This window comes from Molossus molossus, unplaced genomic scaffold, assembly GCF_014108415.1.
Source record: "Molossus molossus isolate mMolMol1 unplaced genomic scaffold, mMolMol1.p scaffold_m16_p_15, whole genome shotgun sequence".
Taxonomy (NCBI): domain Eukaryota; kingdom Metazoa; phylum Chordata; class Mammalia; order Chiroptera; family Molossidae; genus Molossus; species Molossus molossus.
The window spans coordinates 24,074,521-24,096,856 of record NW_023425350.1 but is presented as its reverse complement, the minus strand read 5'-3'; the positions used below and the strand labels follow the sequence as shown (position 1 = coordinate 24,096,856).

Sequence of the window (22,336 nt, the reverse complement as noted above, 5' to 3'; positions counted from 1 at the left end):
CGCTCTCCTCGTTTCCTGCTGGCCCCAGCGCGGGAGGCGGGGCATCCGGGTCCCTCGGCAGCTGCTTCTGGGCCGGGAGCCTAGCTTATCGGCTCCAGCTACACTAGGAGGTGAGGCCGCCCGATCCTCTGCCAAAGCATGCACATTGACGCGCACACACACCCCTGGCCCCGGACGTTTTCAGAGGGCTGGGGAGGAAACTTGAGTTCGTGATGAATATTTTCCCTTTCCCATCTCCGGACTCGATTCCGAGTCTGCGCGCCCTGGAGTTGACAGCCCGAGTGACTACGTAGGCCTGCGGCGCCTCTTGCTTTTCCCCCAGGCCCGGGGCTGCGCCACGGCCCTCGGAGCAGCCCTGTAACACCCACCCGCAGCGCGCGCAGCCTCTGCCGGCTGCGTTCTCGGACCGTCGGGGGATGTCGCCGAAGCTTCAGCCGCGGGGACTGGCCGCCCCCACCCCTTCCCTGTAGGAAGACACTGGGAGACTTCCAGTGTGGGATCTTCGGGCTGGGAGGTTTTGATAGACTTCTGAGCCAGGTGCAGCAGGGGAGGGGTAAGGGTGCTGTGCACCCAGCAGTGGACAAGAAACAGGGCTAGGCTGTCAGTCCTGGCTGGTGTTTGATCTGGGTGCTTCAGTTTTCCAGTTTATGGAATGGGTTAATGATGTGTTTTCCTAGGCATTTTTTTTTGCAATATTTATTTTAATTTTTTACCCCATGTTTTCCCCCTCACTAATCATTACTCTCTTTCATTTTTTTTGGAACCTTGTCTTTTAAAATTTTAGTTCTCAGGTGTTTCCTCAAGAAGTTATATAAGTTTACTCCAAATGAAATGGGAAGTAAAGCCTGACTTTTCATGTCTTAGTGGTTACAATCATTAAGCTGGACTTTTAACGCTGAAAATTCCTTACAAGTGTTTTTTAATTTGTTACTTTAAGGTGTGAATTTAAAACGTCAGTAATGGAGTTAGCTCACAGTTTATTACTAAATGAAGACGCTTTGGCTCAAATCACTGAAGCAAAGAGGCCAGTTTTTATCTTTGAATGGTTGCGATTCCTTGATAAAGTCTTGGTTGCTGCCAACAAGGTATGATATTGCTGTCCCCACCCCCCACCCCCAGTTGGGTTAACATAATAAAGAGTATTATGTGTTCATGATTTGTGAGAAAAAATTTTGGTTGTAGGCCAAATCCCCAGTGTGGGGCATGCAGGAGGCGGCCAATCGATGTTCTCTCTCATCGATGTTTCTGTCTGTTTCTCCCTCTTCCTTCCTCTCTCCCTAAAATCAATAAAGAGCCCTGGCCAGTTTGGCTCAGTGGTTGAGCATCAGCTTGTGGACCAGAGAGTCCCAGGTTCGGTTCCCGCTAGGGGCACGTACCACCAAAAAAAAAATAAATAAAAATAAAATCAATAAAGAAAAAATTTGTTTTTAATTACTTTTCATCTTCTTCATTATTATTATCCCCATATCTCATCTGGATTATTGCAAAAAGCTTATTAAGTGCTCACTGTGTTTCCAACATGTACCTTATAGAGTATTCTTAGCTCAACAGTTAGAATGAGCCTGTTAAAACATTTATATCATGTCCCTCTGCTTCATGCTCTCAGAATAAAATACAAAGTTCTTTCTCTGTACCGCAGGCCGACGCTCTAACCGCTGAGCCAAACGGCCAGGGCTAAAATACAAAGTTCTTAATGCTGATATTTAAGGCACGACACAATCTAATCCCTTCTATACTTCTGATTTCATGTCCTGCTACTTCCTGTCTCTTAGTCTGCCCCAGCCAAACTGGCCTTCTTGCTGTCCTCAAGCCTATTAAGCATGTTCCCTCCTCTAGGTCTTTACATAAGTTTCCCCTGCCCAGAATGTTCCTCGCCCAATATTTGCATGTCTCATACCTTCACTTCTTTTCAGAGTGGCCCTTTCCTTGATAATCTATGTAAAATAGTAAGAACTCACACTATTCTTTTGCTTATTTGGCAAATTCTGTGTCTCCCCTCTAGAATATAAATTCTAGAGTTCAATGTTGCCTAGAATATTCATGCCTAGAATAGTGTATGGCATATAATAAGTGCGCAATATATATTTCTTAAATGAATGAATGAAATTTCAGTATTGATTATGGGTAGATCTGAATATTTTTTCTGTTGCCCAGGGCTCCTACAGAGTTTCTTTTGATTTCCTTCACTGACCTATAACTTTTTGGACTTTGGTTTTAATGAAGAGCTTATCTGGGTTCTAAGACATCAATTGCCCATATACCCAGTATTTTACATTCTTGGACTATTTATTTCTTAGTAAGTTGATGTGGAAACTTTTGGGTCTAGAGTAGTCACTTTTTTTGGCAGCTAGCTTTTAGCTTTGGAGGAGAATGAAGGAGACTATTTAATCTAGTAAAGAATGATTCATTTCTTACTGAACTCTTCCTTATCTTGAAAATTTTCATTTATTATTTTATGCCTAATGTAATATAGATTTTAATTATTAGAATGCAACAAAAGTACATATAAAAAATAGTGATGTTCTTTTTTCTTTTTTTTGTGTAACAGACTGATGTTAAGGAAAAACAGAAAAAACTTGTTGAACAATTAACTGGATTAATAAGTAGTTCACCTGGACCACCTACGCGAAAATTGTTAGCTAAAAATCTTGCAGCTCTCTATAGCATTGGGGATACTTTCACTGTTTTTCAAACACTTGAAAAATGTAATGACATTATCAGAAGTAAAGATGACACTGCAGCCTATTTACCAACAAAATTGTGAGTACTTACTTTGAGATCAATCCTTGAACATTTTTTGTTTTTTCGGAATAACTTGTCTTAATAAATGGCTGCAGATTATAAAGAACTCCAGGTAGATGGAACCTGAGGCATGCTGCCGACCATAAAAGCTCCCTAAGTAGGTCTGGGGAAAGGGTTCTATTTCAACATTTGCTCCATTGCTACTGGGACTTGCAGCAAGCTACAGAGGATTGGTATAATGTAAGCAATTTGCACAGGGGTCTTTTGGTAAATTTGAATGGAGATAGTATTCTTGGCTGGGATAGAAAGGAACATAAAGAATTTCTAGGTGATGGGATTGAGGCAGGAATGTGCAAACTATAGCTCACAGGCCAAATCCAGCCTGCTGCCTGTTTTGTAAATAAAGTTTTGTTGGGAGGTAGACATGTCTGTTCATTTAGGAGATAGCTACTTTCATGCTGTAGTGACAGAGACCATATTGCTTACAGATTTGCTGACCCCTAGATTAAGAGCTTAACCCAACTCCTCCCCCATACTTGTGGTTTGAATGCAGGGCAGACATTTTTGGAGCAAGTCTGAAAGATAATGGCTATAGGGATGCATGCTGTGAAAGAATTAAATGAGAAGTGCTATGAGAGGGAAAATAACACCTAAACAAGCTTAGCTGTGGTGTGAGGGGACAGCAGTATCAAGGATGGCTTCTCAAAGAAGCATCAGCCCTGGCCAGTTTGGCTCAGCGGTTGAGCATCACCCTGCGGACCAGAGAGTCCTAGGTTCGGTTCCCACTAGGGGCACATACCACAAAAAAAAAAAAAAAAAAAAAAAGGAAGCATCAGCTAAAGATCAACCATCAAGAAAGGAAACATGAGTAGTCAGGTAAGGGGTTAAGAATAGGAAGAGGGGAAGATGGATGTGATATAGGCCAGGGATCGGCAACCTTTATGAAAAAGGCCAGATATAAATATTTCTGGCTTTGTGGACTAGGCATCTCTGTCACAACTACTGACCTCTACTGCCGACAGTATATATATGAGTGTGACTGTGTTCTTATATAACTTTATTTAAAAAAACAGATGGTAGGCTGGATAATGGTCCAGATTTGGCTGGCAGGCTGCAGTTTGCCAACCTACTTTCTAGGCAAAGGAAACTTCTAATTGAAAACAGAAATGGCTTATTTATCCTTATTTACAGTGCTTTCAGAAAGATACAGTGTAGTGGAGGAAACAAGTTGTGAGGGGAAGATAATGCATTCAATTCTGGGCATGCTGATTTTGGAGTATAAGTGGGAATAGCTAAGTGATGGCATATAGTAGGCAGGTGGACATCCTGGGTCTGGATTTCAGAGATCTGAGTTAAGAACGTAGTTTTTGGTGAGAAGAAAATGGAGCTGTAGGAGCAGGCCGAACCCTTCGGTATGGATAAAGTTACCTAGAAGAGTATACTACTGTTTGAAGAGAGAAGGTGCCAAGGATAGAACTCTAGAACACCAACATTCAAGGGGCCAGGGCCAGTATAATAGCTTGCAGAGGAAATGGGAAAATTATTCTGAACACTGATTCTTTGGTCTGTTTTCAGTCACACAGATAAGTTGTGTTAAATTTTTTATTGTTTGAGATACAGATCTCAAAAGTTTTAGAAGAAATTAGGGAGTTTAGTGCTTTCCATTTTATTTTGGCATTTGAAACTGTGTTAATGATTTTGATGATTTAATTATCTACCACTTAGCTAATCCACACATGATTTTGTAGTTCTGCTTAAGTAGAATTTATTATATATTACATGTTATTTATATGTATTTCCAGTGGATTCATGGTTTCTGATTAGGAATTTCCTAATACATTCTGACTTATGACCTCAGTCATCTTTAGCTTTGTTATCAGCCTAGAGAGTATTAAAAAAAAAACATGGGATTTGGAGTAAAAAAGATGAAAGTCAATTCCCTAATTTTACTATTTACTACACATATGATAGTGAGCTAAATTTATGTACCCTCTCTGAGCCTCAGGGTAACTTGCTCAGAACACAAAGCTATTAGGTGTCAGGTTATAGGATTTAATCACACGTCTGCCAGTCTCCCATGTATATGCTCTTCACCTCTGTGCCCTACTCCCACCTCTAAGCTAAACTCACAGTTATTCACTTATTTACTGTTTGCATGAGTGATGGTGGGGTGGTTTCCTTCTTCCTGAAGAGATGGGCTGCTGTTACATTTCTGTAGCCAAATGTTCCATTAAAGCCATTTATTTTTATTTTATTTTTTATTGATTTATTTATTTTTATCCTCACCTGAGGACATTTTTCCATTTTTTGTCCAGATAGAGTGGGAGGGAGAGAGAGAGAGAGAGAAACAGAGAGAAACATCGACGTGAAAGGGACACATTGAGTGGCTGCCACCCGCACAACCAACCAGGGCCAGAGACAAACTGCAACTGAAGTACATGCCCTTAGTGGGAACCGAACCCGAGTCTCTCCCGACCGCAGGCCGATACTCTAACCGCTGAGCCAAACCAGCCAGGGCCAGGGCTATTTTTATTTTATTTTTTTGAGCATTTAATACTTTACTATTACTATTATTTTTTAATCCTCACCCAAGGATATTTTTTCCTTTTATCTTCAGATAGAGTGGGAGGGGGAGAGAGAGATTGAAACATTGATGTGAGAGAGACTGGCTGACTCCTGTACGACTCTGACCAGAGCCAGGAACCGAACCGCAACCAAGATATGTGCCCTTGACCGGGATCGAACCAGGGACTCTTTGGTCCATGGACCAACACTCTAACCACTGAGCCAAACCAGCCAGGGCAATCAAGGTGTTTTTTGAAGTTGAAAATTAAGGATTTGTAGACAAAAGTGCCCTGCACAAATATAAATTGATTTCTGAAAAAAGAAAAGTTTGATAAAATTATGTTATTAACATGAACAATGACGAATGAACATACCACTTCTCACAGGGCTGCAGTGACTTGTATTGGAGCATTTTATGAAAAAATGGGGAGAATGCTAGGCAGTGCATTTCCAGAAACAGTAAATAATCTTTTGAAATCTCTGAAAAGTGCAGAGGTAAGTTTTACAACAAATATTATTTAAATGTTTTGCTAGTAGCTGGAGTTAAATGTCATTAAAAAATATATATGTTTGCTTTTTTTCTGTTACTGCTTAGCAGTAAGGTAATTTAAAATTATTATTTGCAAAAAAAATTACTTGCCTTTTTTAAATGTATATTACCTCATATTTCAGGGAGAAGGGAAAGAATGCTTTTCTTTCACAGAGAATAGGTTTACCTATCATTTTTTATTTAGCCCTATGGATATTTTTGCATCACCATTTTATTTTTTGTATCATAGCTAATGTATTAGTTTTCTAGGGCTGCTGTAATAAATAACCATAGACCAGGTGGCTTAAAACAACAGAAATTTATTGTCTCACAATTCTGGAGGCTAGAAGCCTGAGATCAAGGTGTCAGCAGGGCCATGCTTCCTCTGAAGCCTCTTGGGAAGAATCCTTCCTTGCCTTCTAGCTTCTAATGGTTACTGGCAATCTTTGGCATTCCTTGGTTTGTAGATGCCTCTCTCCAATCCTCTTGTCGCATGGTGTTCGCCCTATGCATCTGTGTTCTGTGTCCAAAGTGTTCTCTAGTAAGGTTATCAGTCATGAGATTAGGGCCCATCCTAATCCAGTATGATTTTATCTTTTCTTGATTTCACCTGCAAAGAACTTATTTTCAAATAAAGTCATGTCAACAGGTAACAGCACTTAGGTCTTGTACTAATCTTTTGGTTAGGGGGCACTATTCAATCCACAGCAGCTAATATTAAGTAAAAATACTTCTGTTTTGTCATGTCAGCTTGGTATTTCTTATGAAAATTCCTTGCCAACTTGAAGTTAACTAAAAATAGACTAGGCCCTGGACTCTCATAGTCTAATTCCCTTATCTAGGAAAGCTAAAGATTTGGGACAATTTCTTTTGGGAACTATTTGTCTATTCATTTCTTAAGTAAGAATTGAGAACATATTGTCAGGCATTAGGCATATAAAGATGAATAAGACATGGTCCCTAACATCAAAAAGCTGACAATCTGGTGAAAGAGATCTGTGTTTGAATAAATATACTATTAGAAACATGAATCAAGCACTATTAGAGTATGAAAACAAGAGTTTGAATTCGTCACAAGAAAATTTAGCATATCCGTGACTTTTTATTTTCTTTATTGGTTTGAGAGAAAGAGGAAGGGATAGGGAGGGAGATAGAAACATCAATGAGAGAGAACAATGATAGGCCGCCTCCTGCATGCCCCCCACTGGGGATCGGGCCCATAACCTGTGCATGTGCCCTGACTGGGAATTGAACCAGCGACCTCTGGTGCATGGGTTGACGCTCAACCATTGAGCCACATCAGCCGGGCTCTTCTTTCTCTTTTAGATAGTTTATATTACTTCTTAACTACTTTTTCTTAACCTTTTACATTCCGAAAGTTTGTATCCTTGAAATATGATACTAAAACTCTTGAATTTGTCTTTCTAGTCTCATATTGCACTTCAGCAGGTCATGGAAACATTGGAATGTGTGTACATGCTGTAACCTAATTTCTCAGAAAGATACTATTTAATTGAAGTTAGTAATTATTTTTATCTTTCAAGTACTTTCTAAAATATTTAAGTTTATGTTTTATCATGTACTATTTACAATTTAGAGGTAAGACCATTAGGTCTAGAGAGTGTTTTTGTTTTGGTATGTTCTTGTTTAAACCTGAGATTTGCTTTACAACATAGTTTTTAAGTTCTCTTTATGTTTGAGTCTAGTCTCAAGGGCGAAGTGAAATCTTAATGAGTCTACAGAAAGTTCTGAATGGACTGGGTGGTGCAGCAGCTTCTTCTCATCGTGATATTTATAAGAATGCCAGGTCCCTCTTGACTGACAGATCCATGGCTGTTCGATGTGCAGTTGCCAAGGTTAGTACTAGAACAATTTATAATGCTGCTCCTTATCCTGCTCGTTCTCTTTAAGTTTTAAAATATGATGGCATGCTTTTTGTCCCCATGGATTAGTTTCATTTTATTTCATTCTATATAAATGGAACCATGTGGTATGTGCTCTGTTTTTTGGGGGGTAAGGGGTCTGGCTTCTTTCACTCAGCGTAATTATTTTGAAATGCATCTGTGTTGTTACATGTCTATTTAATAATTTGTTGTTTTTTATTGTTGAGTAGTATTTTATTGTATGGCTCTACCACAGCTGGTTTATTCCTTCACCTATAATGGACATTTGGGTTGCTTCCAGTTGGGGCTATTATAAAAAACGCTGCTGTGAACATCTGTTTACAAGTTTTTGTATGGACACAGGCTTTTATTTCACTTAGATCAGTACCTAGAAGTGGAATGGCTGGAGTATATCCTAGATTTGTGTTTAATTTTTAGAAAATTGCCACTGTTCTACAAGGTACTTGTACCATTCCACTTCCTCCAGATCCTTACCAACATTTGGTATTGCCAGTCATTTTAATTCTAGCCTTTCTTATAGGTATGTACTGGTATTTCATTGTGGCTTTAATTTGCATTTCCCTAATGACTAATGATGAGCATATTTTTAGGTATTTATTTGCTATCAATATCTTCTTTGATGAAGAGCCTATTCAAACTTTTGTGCATTATTTTATTGAGTTATTTGTTTTCTTATTAAGTTTTGAGGGCACATTATAGGTTCTTTATGTATTCCTGTATCAGGTATGATTTGCAGATATTTTCTCCCAGTCTGTGGCTTCTTTTCATTCTCTAAGTAGTGCCTTCTAAGAAGAGCAGTTTTGAATTTTATTCAAGTCCAATATACCAGGTTGTGCTTTTGATGTTGTAGCTAAAAAAACTTTTCCTAATCTACAGTTGCTCCTGTTTTCTTCTTAAAGTTTTATAGTTTTATACTTAATATATGATCCATTTTCAGTTAATTTTTATATATAATGCAAGTTATGAATCAGAGTTTTTTTTATTTATTTTTTATTCTCACCCAAGGACTTTTTTTTTTTTTTTTTCAATATTTTGTTAAGATAGAGTGGGAGGGAGAGAGAGAGAGAGAAACATCGACATGAAAGGGACACATCACGTGGTTGCCACCCACATGACCCAACCAGGGCCGGGGACAAACTGCAACTGAGGTCCGTGCCCTTAGCAGGAACCAAACCCGGGTCTCTCTGGACCGCAGGCCGACACTCTAACCGCTGAGCCGAACCGGACAGGGCCAGAGTTCTTTTTATTTTTTTGCACATGGATATTCACTTATTCTAACACAATGTTGAAAATAATCTTTTCTTTACAGCTTACCTTTTACATCTGTTGAAAATTGGTTGTCCATATAAATGTGGGTCTATTATTGGACTCTTTATTATGTTTCATTGTCTATCTTCATGTCAATAACGCTTTCTTGATTACTATTCCTTTATAATAAGTCTTAAAATCTGGTGATGTTAGCCTTCCAACTTTTTCTTTCTCAAAATAGTTTGGTTATTCTAGATCCTTTGCATTTCCATATGAATTTTAACTTATCAATTTCTACAAAAATAGCATGCTGGGATTTTTACTCAGGTTGAATTGAATATATAGATCAATTTGCAGAGAGTTTACAGCTTACAGTATTGTCTTCTACATGCTATATCTCTCATTCATTTAGGTCATCTTTCATTTCTCTTAGCAACATTTTGTGGTTTTCAATGTACAGATCTTACACATCTTTTGTGAGATTTATCCCTGTTATATTTTTGATAGTATTGATTTAAAAATTTTTTAAATTTCTAATTGTTTTTTAGTAACATAGATTTTTGTACATTGATCTTATATTCATCAACCTTGCTGAATTGACTTAACCAGATTTTTAAATAGATGTTATCAGATACTCTTTGTAGACATTCATGTTGTCTATGAATAAAGACAGTTTTACTTTGTGTCTCTAATCTGGACACTTTTTATTTATATTTCTTTCCTTATTCCACTGACTGGCTGGATCCTTCAGTACAATGTTTAATAGAAAACATGTCTATCCTTGTCTTGTTCCAGATCCCTAGTTGGAAAACATTCAGTCCTTCACCATTAAGAGTTATGTTAACTGTCAGTTCTTCTCAATGACCTTCATCAGGTTGAGGAAGTGCCCTTATGTTCCTAACTTTCTAAGAGGATGCTGGATTTTGTCAAATACCTTTTGATTTAAACTTGATTTTTGTGTTGTTTCTGTTTTCTAATTAAACTCTTCAAGATAATTGTAAATGTATATGCAATTGTAAGGAATAATATAGAGAGATTTTTATAAACCTATACTTAATTCCCCCCATGGTAATATCTTGCAAAAGTATAGTACAATAGTACAACCAGTATAATACGGTGTTTCATTGACACAGTCCACTGATATTGTTCAGTTTCCTTGTATTTTGTTAAATATTTTCTTAAGCCCTGGCCAGTTTGGCTCAGTGGTTGAGCATCGGCCTGAGGATCAGAGAGTCCTGGGTTTAGTTCCTGCTAGGGGCATGTACCACAAAAATATATATATATATATATATATATTTTTTTTTTAAGCATCTGTTGAGTTGATTGTATGATTTTTCTTTTTTATTTTGCTAATGTAATGAATTCTTTTGATCAGTTTTAGAATTTTAACCAATCTTTCATTGCTTGGATAAACCCCTCCTTGGTCATAATATATTATCTTTTTTATATATTGTTGGATTAGAGTTACTAAACGTTTGCTTATTTTTTTTATCTTTGTTCATGAAGGATATTGGTATGTAATTTTCTTCTCTTGTAGTGTCTTTGTTTGATTTCAATATCAGGGTAATACTAGCCTCATAAAATAGTTTGGGAAATATACTCTTCTCTTCAATTTTCCGAGAGGTTGTATAGAATTAGTATTGTTTTTTTACCTAGAAGTTTGGTTAAACCCATCACTAGAGCTCTCTGGGCCTGCAGTTTCATATTTTTATACTACAAAATTTTAAACTACAAATCCAATTTTTAAAGTAGGCATTGGGCTATTTAGGTTATCTGTTTTTTCTTGAGTGAGTTGTCTATTTTATACAAGTTGTGAAATTTACATAAATTTATTGATAAACAAATAAATCCCCTTTGTTCTAATATATATTCAGTCTGTAGTAATATGACAACTCTCATTTCTAATTTTGGTAATTTATATCTTCTTTCTCTTTTTCCTCATCTGTCTGGCTAGAATTTATCAAATCTATAGGTCATCTCAAAGCAGCTGTGGTTTCATTTCTATTCCTTTTCAGTTTTCTTATTCATTGATTTCCTCTGCTGTCTGTATTATTTCCTTTGTATCCTGCTTAATTTGCTCTAGTTTCTTAAGGTGGAAATTGAGGTTATCGATTTAAGACCTTCTTCTTTCTAATATAGGAGTTTAGTATTAAACATTTCGTCCAGGTACTGGGAACTTTCTCAAGGCAATAAGCCGAGACAATTGTAGGGTTCCCCTGGTTTGTTTTCCCTTTCTTAAGGATCATTATCCTTTATCTCCTGGGGTCCAGTGTCTTGAAAATTGTTGTTTCATATATTTTGTCCAATATTTTGATTATTTCTGGAGAGTAAATCTGGTTCTTATTACTCCATCTCTGGATGAGGAGGTTTTAGGATATAATTTACATTTTATTTTTGTTTTAAATGACAGTGTCTACTAGAACTACAGAATGAAGCTGTGTTTATGTGGACTGCTGAACTGGAAAATATAGCCACTCTCTGCTTTAAGGCTTTGGAAAACTCAAATTACGGAGTACGAGTGGCAGTGTCTAAACTTTTAGGGACAGTCATGGCTACAGCATTGATGCCAAAACAAGCGACAGGTATCGTTTGCCAACTCTTGATATGGACTGTTAACAGACATTTGAAGGTATATAGAATGCTTCCTTCTAAATGAGTTATTACTTCCAGACTAGTCACTTTAAAGGATTTAAATTATAAGGTATTTGTCTATTTTTTTATAAAATTAAAGTGTACATATGGCATTTTTTCTTGTTATAATTAAAACATTTTTTATGATGATAATACAAGATAATATGTAGCAAGTATGTTGGACATATAATCATGATTTATGAAATGATTTTGTATAATGTTCAAGGGGTTGGAATTGGGCACTTTATATGCTTTCTCACTTTAAATCTCTGATGACTAGATCCCCATTTGCAGCATAGTATTATTTTTCATTTTTTTCTTGACCATCATGTGAGCAGAATCAGAGGCAGCATTGACTTTTCACATGACTTCTCCTGTGCCTCCCAGTTTCATGGAGATGCTTCAGGGACAGTGGTGCATAGGCACTGAGCAAACCCAGCTCTGCTGTTGTCCCCATTCCACCTCTAAATAGTAGAAAGAGAATCCGATGTTATAGAGTCAAGTCCTAGCTCTTATGTTTATTATCCATGAAACCCCTTGAGCTTTGTTCTCTTCATCTTTTTTTTTTTTTTTTTAATATTTTTTCTTTATTGGTTTTAGAAAGAGAAGAAGGGAGAGGGGGAGAGAGATAGAAACATCAATGAGCGAGAACATCGATTGGCTGCCTCCTGCATGCCCCCCCTGGGGATCGGGCCCACAACCTGGGCATGTGCCCTGAGCAGAAATCCACCTGGCGACCTCTTGGTGCATGGGTCGACGCCCAACCACTGAACCACTCCGGCTAGGCTCTTCTCTTCATCTTTAATAATAATTATTTCAATCTGTGAATTAGATGGTGACGATGGTGTGATGGTAGGTAACATTTATTAAGTGCTCTGTGCCAGTCATTGAATTAAGCATATAACAGAATTGTTTATTTAATCCTCACAATAGCCCTATGAATAATAAGTACTATTGTTATTCCCATTTTGTAAACGAGAAAGTTGAAGTTTAGAGAGATTGTATAATTTGTTCTACAAAGTGTTTTGTTAAGTGTCAGAACTGAAATAAAAACTCAGGGGGTTAAATTGTAAAGCCCACATACTTAATCATGAGCTTTATGTCTCTCCTACAGAATTTGTGAGGGTTATGTTTGCTACTACATGGGAAAGGACTTCATAAAATATGAACCTGTATACCAGGGGTGGCAACTCAGTTGTAGTCTAGTGACATTTTAATGCATTGGTAACTGTTGAATAGAAAGCATGGTCTTTATGTTCATCTCAGTTTTGGGAATGAGGCTGTCTGTGATTAATTAGCAGTGTCTGCGGTGGTATGCTTTGTTCTTGTGTTACACATTCAAGTTTACCTCATTATTAGACTATTTTGTTATAGATTTATTGAATTAATTTTTATTTCTAGTTCCTTCTATTCTTAGAATTTTTGCTTCGGCCCTGGCTGGGTGGCTCATTGGTTGGAGAGTCATCCTGTGTGGATTTGATTCCAGTTAGGGCACCTACCTAGGCTGTGGGTTCGACCCCTGGTCTGGGAGCATATGAGAAGCAACCGATCAATGCTTCTCTCTCACATTGATGTTTCTCTCTCTTTCTCTCTCTCTATGTCCCCTCTTCCCTTTCTCTCTCTCAAAAAATCAATTTGGGTGAGGATTTTAAAAAAATAATAATTTTTGCTTCAAACTGTATTTATTTTTGCAAGTACACTGTCAATTTTAAGATAATAGGAAAACTAAATTACCTTATCTTCTTTTTGGTAATTTAAGTATGTTTAAAAATAATTACTTGAATTTTAAAGCTAGATTATTAGAAAATATGTTTTAATTAGTAGCAAAATATATTTGATTATAAATTTACTTCTCTTTCTGAAAGTAATGCGCCAGAATGTGAAGCGAGCGACATTTGATGAAGTCTTAGAACTCATGGCCACAGGATTTCTACGTGGAGGGTCAGGTTTCTTAAAGAGTGGTGGAGAAATGTTAAAAGTTGGAGGGTCTGTTAATCGGGAAGTGAGAGTTGGAGTCACACAGGTTTGTAATACATATGTATAAAAGAATTCTGTTCATATCACTTGTGAAAATTCATGGAAGACTTACTAACTGCTAGTACACACAAAGATATTTTAATATTGTCTGGTTTCTTTCAAAACATTTATCTTACCAAATGAATGAATTACATTTAAATTCCAAATTACATGCTTATATGGAAAGGTAGATACTCGATGTATAAATAGGCTGATATCCACTATATTTATATAAATATCTAACAAAACTTACCTTTTAGAAAATCAGATGTGAAGTAATTCACTTGTAATTAAATGTTATTTAGGTGGCTTGAGACACTTACATTTTAATTTTGTTAAATGGCCTTGTAGCTAAAAATATTGTTTAATACTTTGGATTTCCATAAATGGTTAATCAACAGTGTAATTATAAAATTAAACCTGACTTGGAATTATAATTTTAAAATAATAATTGATATTAAATAAGATGTTGTGGTTAATGATCTAATAATTAACATCTAATAAGATGAAATGGGTCTTGGTGATTTTAGTATCACTTCAAATATTTCTTATTCCTGAAACAAGTGTAAATAAAATTAATCATTTTTATCTTAAAGTCAAAAGCAAATGAGTTTTAGCTCTAGGTCTGTATTTCTTTAGGATGTTAGGATTTCTTATTCCTATAACCTATTACCCTCTTCATAACCAGATGAATTCAGCTTTCCTTTCCTTCTTTACCACTCCCTGTGTTCTTTATGAAGCTATTGTCTTAACTCTTTTTAGTCAAAGATAATTCTGCCAGTAATTCCTATGCTAGAAGTACTAAAAAAGTCTCATTATTTAAAATTTTTTCTATTTTAATCTCAAATATAATTTATTTGCATGCTATTATCAGTTATTTCTGTGGTTGCTTTATCGTAATTTCAGTTCATTTATATACATTTATTTGAAGTTTTATTTTAATCTGTTTATAGGCATATGTTGTTTTTGTCACAACATTGGGTGGTCAGTGGTTGGAGCGTAGCTTTGCCATATTCTTGTCCCACGTACTTGATTTGGTTTCCCATCCTCGGGCAACGCAAACACATGTAGAAGCTGTGTACTCAAGGCGATGTGTCTCCTTTATTCTGAGAGCTACTGTGGGCAGTTTGCTAGGTGAAAAAGCCCAGATTGCAGCTGCCAAAGAAATATGCCAAGCTATTGGAAAACAAATGAAAGTAGTAGGTAAGGATTGATGTAATAATGTTGATTGCCTTAGTCATTTAGTTCTTTATTATTATTCCTAATAAATACCAACAGATCTGATTAGTTTATATATTTTTCTGTTCTGTGTTTTAATAGTCATTTTATTGAGGACTCTTATTTGATTTTAAAGCAACATATAATTTTAGTGAAATAGTTTTTAAAGATTTTGGTAGCATATTTATATGATTAGGTTTTCTGTTTTCTTTCAAGTGCCTATATTGATTTTATAGCTATCCCAGTACACAGCAGCATTGGTTTGCTCTCTTTAAGGAATAATCAGTGTGATTTTTGTGCTTGGAGCCTGTTATTTTATATACACAAGTTGGTTTTTTCTCTCCCTTACTAGACTTAATATGATGACTTAGAGAAGAACATTACAGGTGGCTATGAGCCCAGAATAGATACATTGTGAAACCTCAGTAATTCATAATTAAAAGAAGTCCTTTAAGAAGTATCAATTTGATAAATTTTTTAGTTTAACAAATAGTTATTGAGTATCTGAGATTCCAAAGCAGTAATTTAAGGTTTGAATAATGAGTGAGATCAAGTCCCTACCTTCATGGAGCTTATAATCCAATTAGTAAGTTGGGGTGAGGAGAAATATAAATTCTATAAGGCAATTTAGTAAGGAGTTCTAAAGCTGCTTACCTTGTAGATCCACTTTCTGGTGAGTAATTTGACAATGATAATACCAGTATATAGCAGCACTTGGAAATAGCAGTAATAAGAATAAATAGCAATAATAGCTGCTAACATTTATTAAATGTGTATTGGAGGCAGCATTGTGCTAAATTCTTCATAGCATTGACTGTTTAATCATAACAGTGCTCTTCGAGATGAGGAACTTGAGACCTAAATAGGTTGAGAATCCTGCCCAGTGCCATATAGCTAATATGACTGGTGGAGTTGGGATTTAAACCCAAGTCTTCTTTCTCTAGAGCAGTAGTTCTTAACCTTCCTAATGCCACAGTCCTTTAATACAGTTCCTCATGTTGTATGTGGCTTATCTGCATGTGGGCAGACCTGCCTGGAGACGCATAGAGGAGCGGTGTCTCGGTTCCTAAGACTGTCAGAAGTATGTTTTCCGATGGTCTTAGGCAACCCCTGTGAAAGGGTCGTTCGACCCCCAAAGGGGTCGCAACCCACAGGTTAAGAACTGCTGCTCTAGAGCCTGTGCTTTTGTACCCTGCGGTTTTTTGCTCCTTACTAACAATAGGTCTTATCCTAGAAGCAGATAAAATATCTCAGTGTATGTGTATTTAAGCTTTGCCGTGAAATTATTAATGTTTTTAGGTTGCTTCACTATTCATTATACAAGTTTTCTGTTGAGAAGTAACTACATACAGAATTTTAACATTCAGGCATCAACTGGGATGATTTAAGAATATAATTGTGTAGATCAAGAAAATTATATTAATTTAATTCACACTCGAGCACGTGATTTTGTGTTTCCAGAAGCAGTAGTGAATGATACTAGTAGTGAAAACAAATCTGGAGCAGCAGACATCGCTGCCAGCCAGCACATGATGGTCTGTGCCCTCCAGGAGCTTGGGAGCCTGGTGCAGAGCCTCAACGCCACTGCGTCCCCTCTTATTCAGGAAGCGTCTATAGGTATGATATCCACTTACTTGCTGAAATATTTTGTTACTATTTTTTGTTGTTGTTAGTCCTCATCTGAGGATATTTTTTCCACTGACTTTTAGAGAGAGTGGAAGGGAGGGAGGGAGGGTGAGAGAGAGAAAGAGAGAAACATTGATATGAGAGAGACACATCAATTGGTTGCTTCCTGCACATACCCCAACTGGGGCTGGGATTGAACCTGCAACCCTGGTATGTGCCCTTGACTGGGAATCAGACCTGTGACCCGTTGGTGCATGGGCCTATGCTCTAACCACTGAGCACCTGGCCATGGCACTTCACTATTTTTAAAAGTCATAGGTGTAATTGATATTTAACTCCTGATTAGGTGCTTGTCATCAAATTAGCAGTTTAGATTATTTGTTAATAGTTTAGTTTTATTTAACTTAAAATTCATTGTGATAGCTAGTCTTGAATTAAATGATGAAATAAAGTTTGAGGAGACAGATAAAGTCACGGTAATTTTTGACTAAAATTTGTTGAATATTTTCATTGGATTTTACATCAACATTTATATTTTATTGAATATAATTATACTATGCTCTTTGTAGAAAATGTTTGTTTCAAGTACTCTGCTGTTTATGAGGTAGTGTATGTGTTTTTGGCAAAGTTCTAAAAGTACCTGTGTGAAGCCATAATGATTATGATTCTAATTATTGTGTTTTACATAGTCTTTCAGTTCATGAAATTGTTTAACTTCATTAAAGAGTAGTTTATTGAGTATTTCTTTGTTAGGACTTTTGGAGACGGTGACCTCTGTGCTTCTTCATCCAAGTATGGCTGCTCGGCTTGCTGCTTCATGGTGTTTGCGCTGTGTGGCTGTGGCCCTACCTTTCCAGTTGACACCATTTCTAGATAGATGTGCAGAAAGACTCAACAACTTGAAAACTTCACCAGAAGCTGTTAGTGGATACAGTTTTGCAATGGCTGCCTTGTTAGGTGGAGTTCATCAGTGTCCATTGGGCATTCCTCATGCCAAGGGAAAGGTAGGACAGAGATCCTAGAATTGCAAGTGCTCTCATGTAGGCTTTGGTCTATGAGAACACCTTCTGTGTTTGATGTTGAACCAGGTGGTCAGAAGACAGCCAACAGTTTCACTACGATAATGTAACACGGAGAGAGTGTTCTGTTTGTATGGAGTTGACAGACCCTAATTAAATTTTGATATTAAGAATAATAAATAGGTATTTGGGGTATAGTATCATTTTGTAATTTATTTTAGAGGAAAAAAAACCTAAGTAATTATTATTTAGAAAGCAGAGCTTTCAGCTTTTGGAAATAAAACTTCACACTGCTATATTAAAAGATGTCAGGAGAATATGCATGCTATTGCCACTATTTACCATTTTGATAATGATTAAAGTTGTTTTTTATGTATCAGTTATTTTTCTTTCTTTTCTACTGTACCTCCTGCTATCATGGTTTTCTTAGGAAATATAGATATTTTTATAAATATTATTTGCAACTTTACATAGACAGATTTGGGCTAGACTTTAACTTGTTTTTTTTTTTTTGAGGGGGGTGGTCATTAGGCCCATGTCCATTTATTCCTGAGTTCCATAGCTACTGCTCGAGTCTAGGCTTCCGTCTCCCTTCGTCATACAATTGTTTCTTTGCTGATTATCCTTGAAATCTTTTTCTCCTGTTTCTTCCACACAACTTCCATATTTCACATTTACTCATAGACCCTTAGGGACTACCTAGTACTCAGAGAATAAAATATAATTGCCTTTTTCTGGTGAACTGGCACCTTCATAATTGGCCTTTATTCTACCCATTCATTCTAATTTCTCACTGCTCTCAGACTACTCATCTTGCTTTCTTCCCATGCTTTCTTCTGCCTTCATGCCTTTGCTCATCCTAATCTTTTACAGTAGAATTTCGTCCCCCTTCTTGTCCATTCAACTGTACCAAACTTATCTATTTGTTTAGAGGCCCAGTTCAACTTCCATCTCTTTCATTAAATCTCTTCAGAACTATCCTTCTTTGATAGCCTTTCAGCCACTGTCACTTCTGTAATACTAGTTGTCATTTACTGCTTATCACTTCCCATTTTTCCTATGTCTTCTCTCTTTAACACTCTAAGCACCATAACATTAGCTTAATGGCAATTATATAATAGGACTTCAACAAACCTTTGAATATAGGTAGTAGTACTGATAATAATCATATTTGTTACATGGTTTGTTATGTGCTTTGCTGCATTAACTTATTTAATCCTCGAAAGAGTGAAATAGGCACTTCTGTTATTCCTGTTTTGCCAATGAGTGACCTAAGGCAGGGAGATTAACTTGTCCCAGGTTGGAAAGCAGGAAACAACAAAGCTGGGACATCAACCCAGGCAGTCTGGCTCCAGAGCTGACTCTTAACTACGCTGTTCTGGGTCTCCTCAGAGTCAGCAGTGCAGTCGGGATTGAGTAGGTCTTGATGTTGCCTCTTTAGAAACATGTTAACAGTAACAACAGAAAGGGATATTTTCTGTTTTAATAAAGTGTATTAACTATGTATTTCCTTATTTGATTTCTTTACTTTTTTTTGCAGATGGTAGTTAGTATTGCTGAAGATCTCTTACGAACTGCTGCCCAAAATAGCAGGCTGTCTTTACAGCGCACCCAAGCTGGATGGCTTTTACTGGGAGCACTTATGACTTTAGGTACAATTATAGCTGAGTAGGATTTTTGCCTTATTCTATAACTGTCAGTAGACAATAAAGAAAATTTAAAGGTATTAAACTTCATTCACATTCTAGACTTTGAATGAGATTATAAAATGGTAAAGATGTTTTTCCATCACTTGGTAGTGTATTTCTCTTTTTTTGGCAATTTAATGAGAAAGTTGTTAACAAAGTTTCACCTTGACCATCAGAATAACCAAGGTCTAACTGATCAGCTTAGCGTTACTCAAAAGAGATGAGATTATGGGGGTCACATTTTACCCCCAGTAAAGGCCAGTGCCATAATTTTAGTAGAGTGATAATGTCACATTTAAACAATATTGTTGGTGCTACTTCTGTGGGGTTAGTTATCCTTACTTGCTTCACTTTCTGAAGCTCTGTGACAAATCTGAGATGCAGACAAAGAGTAGCATTGACATAGACCAGAAAGACCTTACTGGTGTGAGGTGTGTCAGCCTTTTAGTTCACATGCTTAGCTTCTATAAAAAGTGTGTGTGTGTGTGTGTGTGTGTGTGTGTGTATAGAGTTACTCACGAGTTTAAATATCTGCCTTTTGGAAATTATGCTTTGACCTAGTTTTCTAAAGAAGATAAAAAGGAAAACTCTTTTCCAGAAATTTATGTTAAGTATATTAAGTGATATGTTTAATCAATTTCTTTGCAATGTAAATATAGACTCCTAGTTCTAAATATACTACTCCTCTATAAAACTAAATCAACCATATACATTGACCCGTCCAAGTAGAGGAATATGTATGTATGTGTGTAGGAGTGGGTGTATATGTTTATGTATGTATATTGATAGGAAAAACATCATAAAATGTGTTCCATATATAGTTTCTCATCGATAATATGTTATTCACCATTCTAAATATATTTGGGTAATTTGTTTTACCTTTTGTGGATTTGTTTTATGTTTATGTGCTAAAAATATTGGTACCTTTTAGGTGAATTTTCTTATGCTTTAAAAAAATGTATTTTACCTATTGAATAAAAATCATCTTGAAAATGTTAATGTTAGACATAAAGATAGAGCGAAATGCTAGCTAGTATTAAAGCTTGTGGGGGGCTCTTTTTTAAAGTTTTTTTTTTATTGTAATGTATATTATATATATATGTATGGTTTTGCATTCTCTTTTTCTTGGTTAGGACCATCTGTTGTTCGTTACCATCTGCCGAAGATGTTGTTACTGTGGCGAAACGTTTTCCCTCGTTCTTTAAAGGAATTGGAGGCTGAGAAGGCCCGAGGTGATTCTTTTACCTGGCAGGTAACATTGGAAGGCCGTGCTGGAGCTTTATGTGGTAAGAACTGAAAGGGATGTACTTTCAAAATATTATTTTATTACTAAAATATTTGTGAAGTGAAGAAAAATTACTACTTCAAATTTTTATTTTAATACATAATGTTGTTAATATAAACTTGTATATGTTTGCCCTGGCCAGTTTGGCTCAGTGGTTAGAGCGTTGGCCTGCGGTCCGGAGAGACCCGGGTTCGGTTCCCACTAAGGGCACGTACTTCGGTTGCAGTTTGTCCCCGGCCCTGGTTGGTCGTGCGGGTGGCAGCCACTCGATGTGTCCCTTCACGTCGATGTTTCTCTCTCTCTCTCCCTTCCTCTCTCTCCCTCCCAATCTATCTGTAAAAAAAAAAAAATGGAAAAATATCCTCGGGTGAGGATAAACTTGTATATGTTTAATATATAATCTAAAGTTTGTAGACCTTTAGATTTAGAAAGAAACTTTATAAATAATCTATACCAGTTTTCTACTTATGAAATAAAAATGAAACAGAATGAGACAGAGGGTCGAGTTAGTGAAAACAGAAGCTAGAACCCAGGCCTCTTAATTCCCAGTTATTGCAGTCTCCCACCTGTCAGAGAAACATTGAATCACCGTGTAAAAAAAAAAAACCCAGTGGGTATTTAAAGGAAAAAGAAACTTGGTATTGCCAAGTTTATTGAGTTTGCAATTTGTTTTTCTATAATGACAAATAGCTATTTCCTCCTATCATGATCAAATCTGCAAACGTTGATACATTTTTCAGACATCAGCAATACAAAAATTATGAATAAAGTTGTTTTTGTTTGGGAGTCAGCAACTTACAGGAAAGGCTCAAGTTTTGTTTAATTTTGGAACCAGAATTATACTGGGTGACCCTGTTCTTTTTTTGGTTTATCTCAGGGTGAAAGTGCTTCTTTTGTCAAACAGTGGGAGTCAGATGTAACCGTAAGAGCAACAGGGCAAGGTGTCAGTTTTGTTCCCACACATGTTTTAGTCTTAGTTCTGCTTCTAAAAAGGCAATGAAGAGATTCCTTCTCACTGGGCCATTTTGTCCACTCTTGAAACTGCTTTCTTTGTTGTCATCTAGATTCATGTAGGGTTATAGATTTCTGAATTCCTACTCATCCTTCCTCCCTCCATTCCTGCTGCCCACCATTCCTCTAGCCTTTTCTAATGATTCTCCCCTATAGTTGCCATTGGTTCTTCTTTTGGTTTCACCTGGTTTTAGGACCTTATATTTTATAATAAGAATTGTAGGTACCTATATATAATTTTATAAATTTATTCATCCTCACAAAAACTGCTTCAAATCTGTTCTTTTAAAAATTTTATCTAGCAATGAGGAGTTTTGTTGCACATTGTCCTGAACTCCTAACTGAAGATGTGATTAGAAAATTGATGACCCCTATTGAATGTGCTATGACTATGATGTCACAGTAAGTAAGCAATTAAGACAAGCAATATCCAATTTTACATATTGATAGTCATGTTTTATACTTTCCTCTAGTATCATATAGAAAACATATAAAACTTTATTTTTATAAAGTGACTTTTAAAACTGTAATAATGATATGTATTGAAATAAAATTGTACTCTTTAGTGTTTATGTTAGAACAGTAAATGTAACAAAATAAACTGAATGAAAATCTAATACTTAGCCGAAGTACTGTCAATTTATCAGTACATTGATACATTGCTGAAAACAATGATTGGTTATAAGTAATACTTATTCTAATAAGATGATACTAACTGTTCTTTTCATATTTTAGCATTCCATCTATAACTAAAGCTCATGGACCTCATCTGAAAGCTAGTGCTGCAATGGTTCATTTAAGACTTTATGATATCTTGGCTTTATTACCTCCAAAAACTTATGAAGGTAAGTAAA

At 36.4% G+C, this 22,336-nt stretch overlaps 1 protein-coding gene across 3 annotated transcripts in view; it reads left to right on the top strand.

Annotated features, from left to right (window-relative positions):
- Positions 1-30: 30 nt before the first annotated feature.
- Positions 31-22,336, top strand: part of HEATR5B (HEAT repeat containing 5B) — an 84,923-nt gene continuing 62,617 nt past the window's right edge. For 2 of the 3 annotated variants that reach the window (XM_036262277.1, XM_036262278.1), the window contains exons 1-14: positions 31-110; positions 938-1,085; positions 2,549-2,760; positions 5,694-5,802; positions 7,543-7,692; positions 11,399-11,570; positions 13,485-13,642; positions 14,589-14,838; positions 16,315-16,470; positions 17,233-17,483; positions 19,039-19,150; positions 20,320-20,472; positions 21,785-21,884; positions 22,218-22,327. In XM_036262277.1, the coding sequence (XP_036118170.1) occupies positions 960-1,085; positions 2,549-2,760; positions 5,694-5,802; positions 7,543-7,692; positions 11,399-11,570; positions 13,485-13,642; positions 14,589-14,838; positions 16,315-16,470; positions 17,233-17,483; positions 19,039-19,150; positions 20,320-20,472; positions 21,785-21,884; positions 22,218-22,327 (2,059 nt within the window). In that variant the 5' untranslated portion in view covers positions 31-110; positions 938-959. Of the gene's footprint in view, positions 111-937; positions 1,086-2,548; positions 2,761-5,693; positions 5,803-7,542; positions 7,693-11,398; positions 11,618-13,484; positions 13,643-14,588; positions 14,839-16,314; positions 16,471-17,232; positions 17,484-19,038; positions 19,151-20,319; positions 20,473-21,784; positions 21,885-22,217; positions 22,328-22,336 lie in introns of those variants that run through there. The other variant, XM_036262279.1, reaches the window with a different exon arrangement.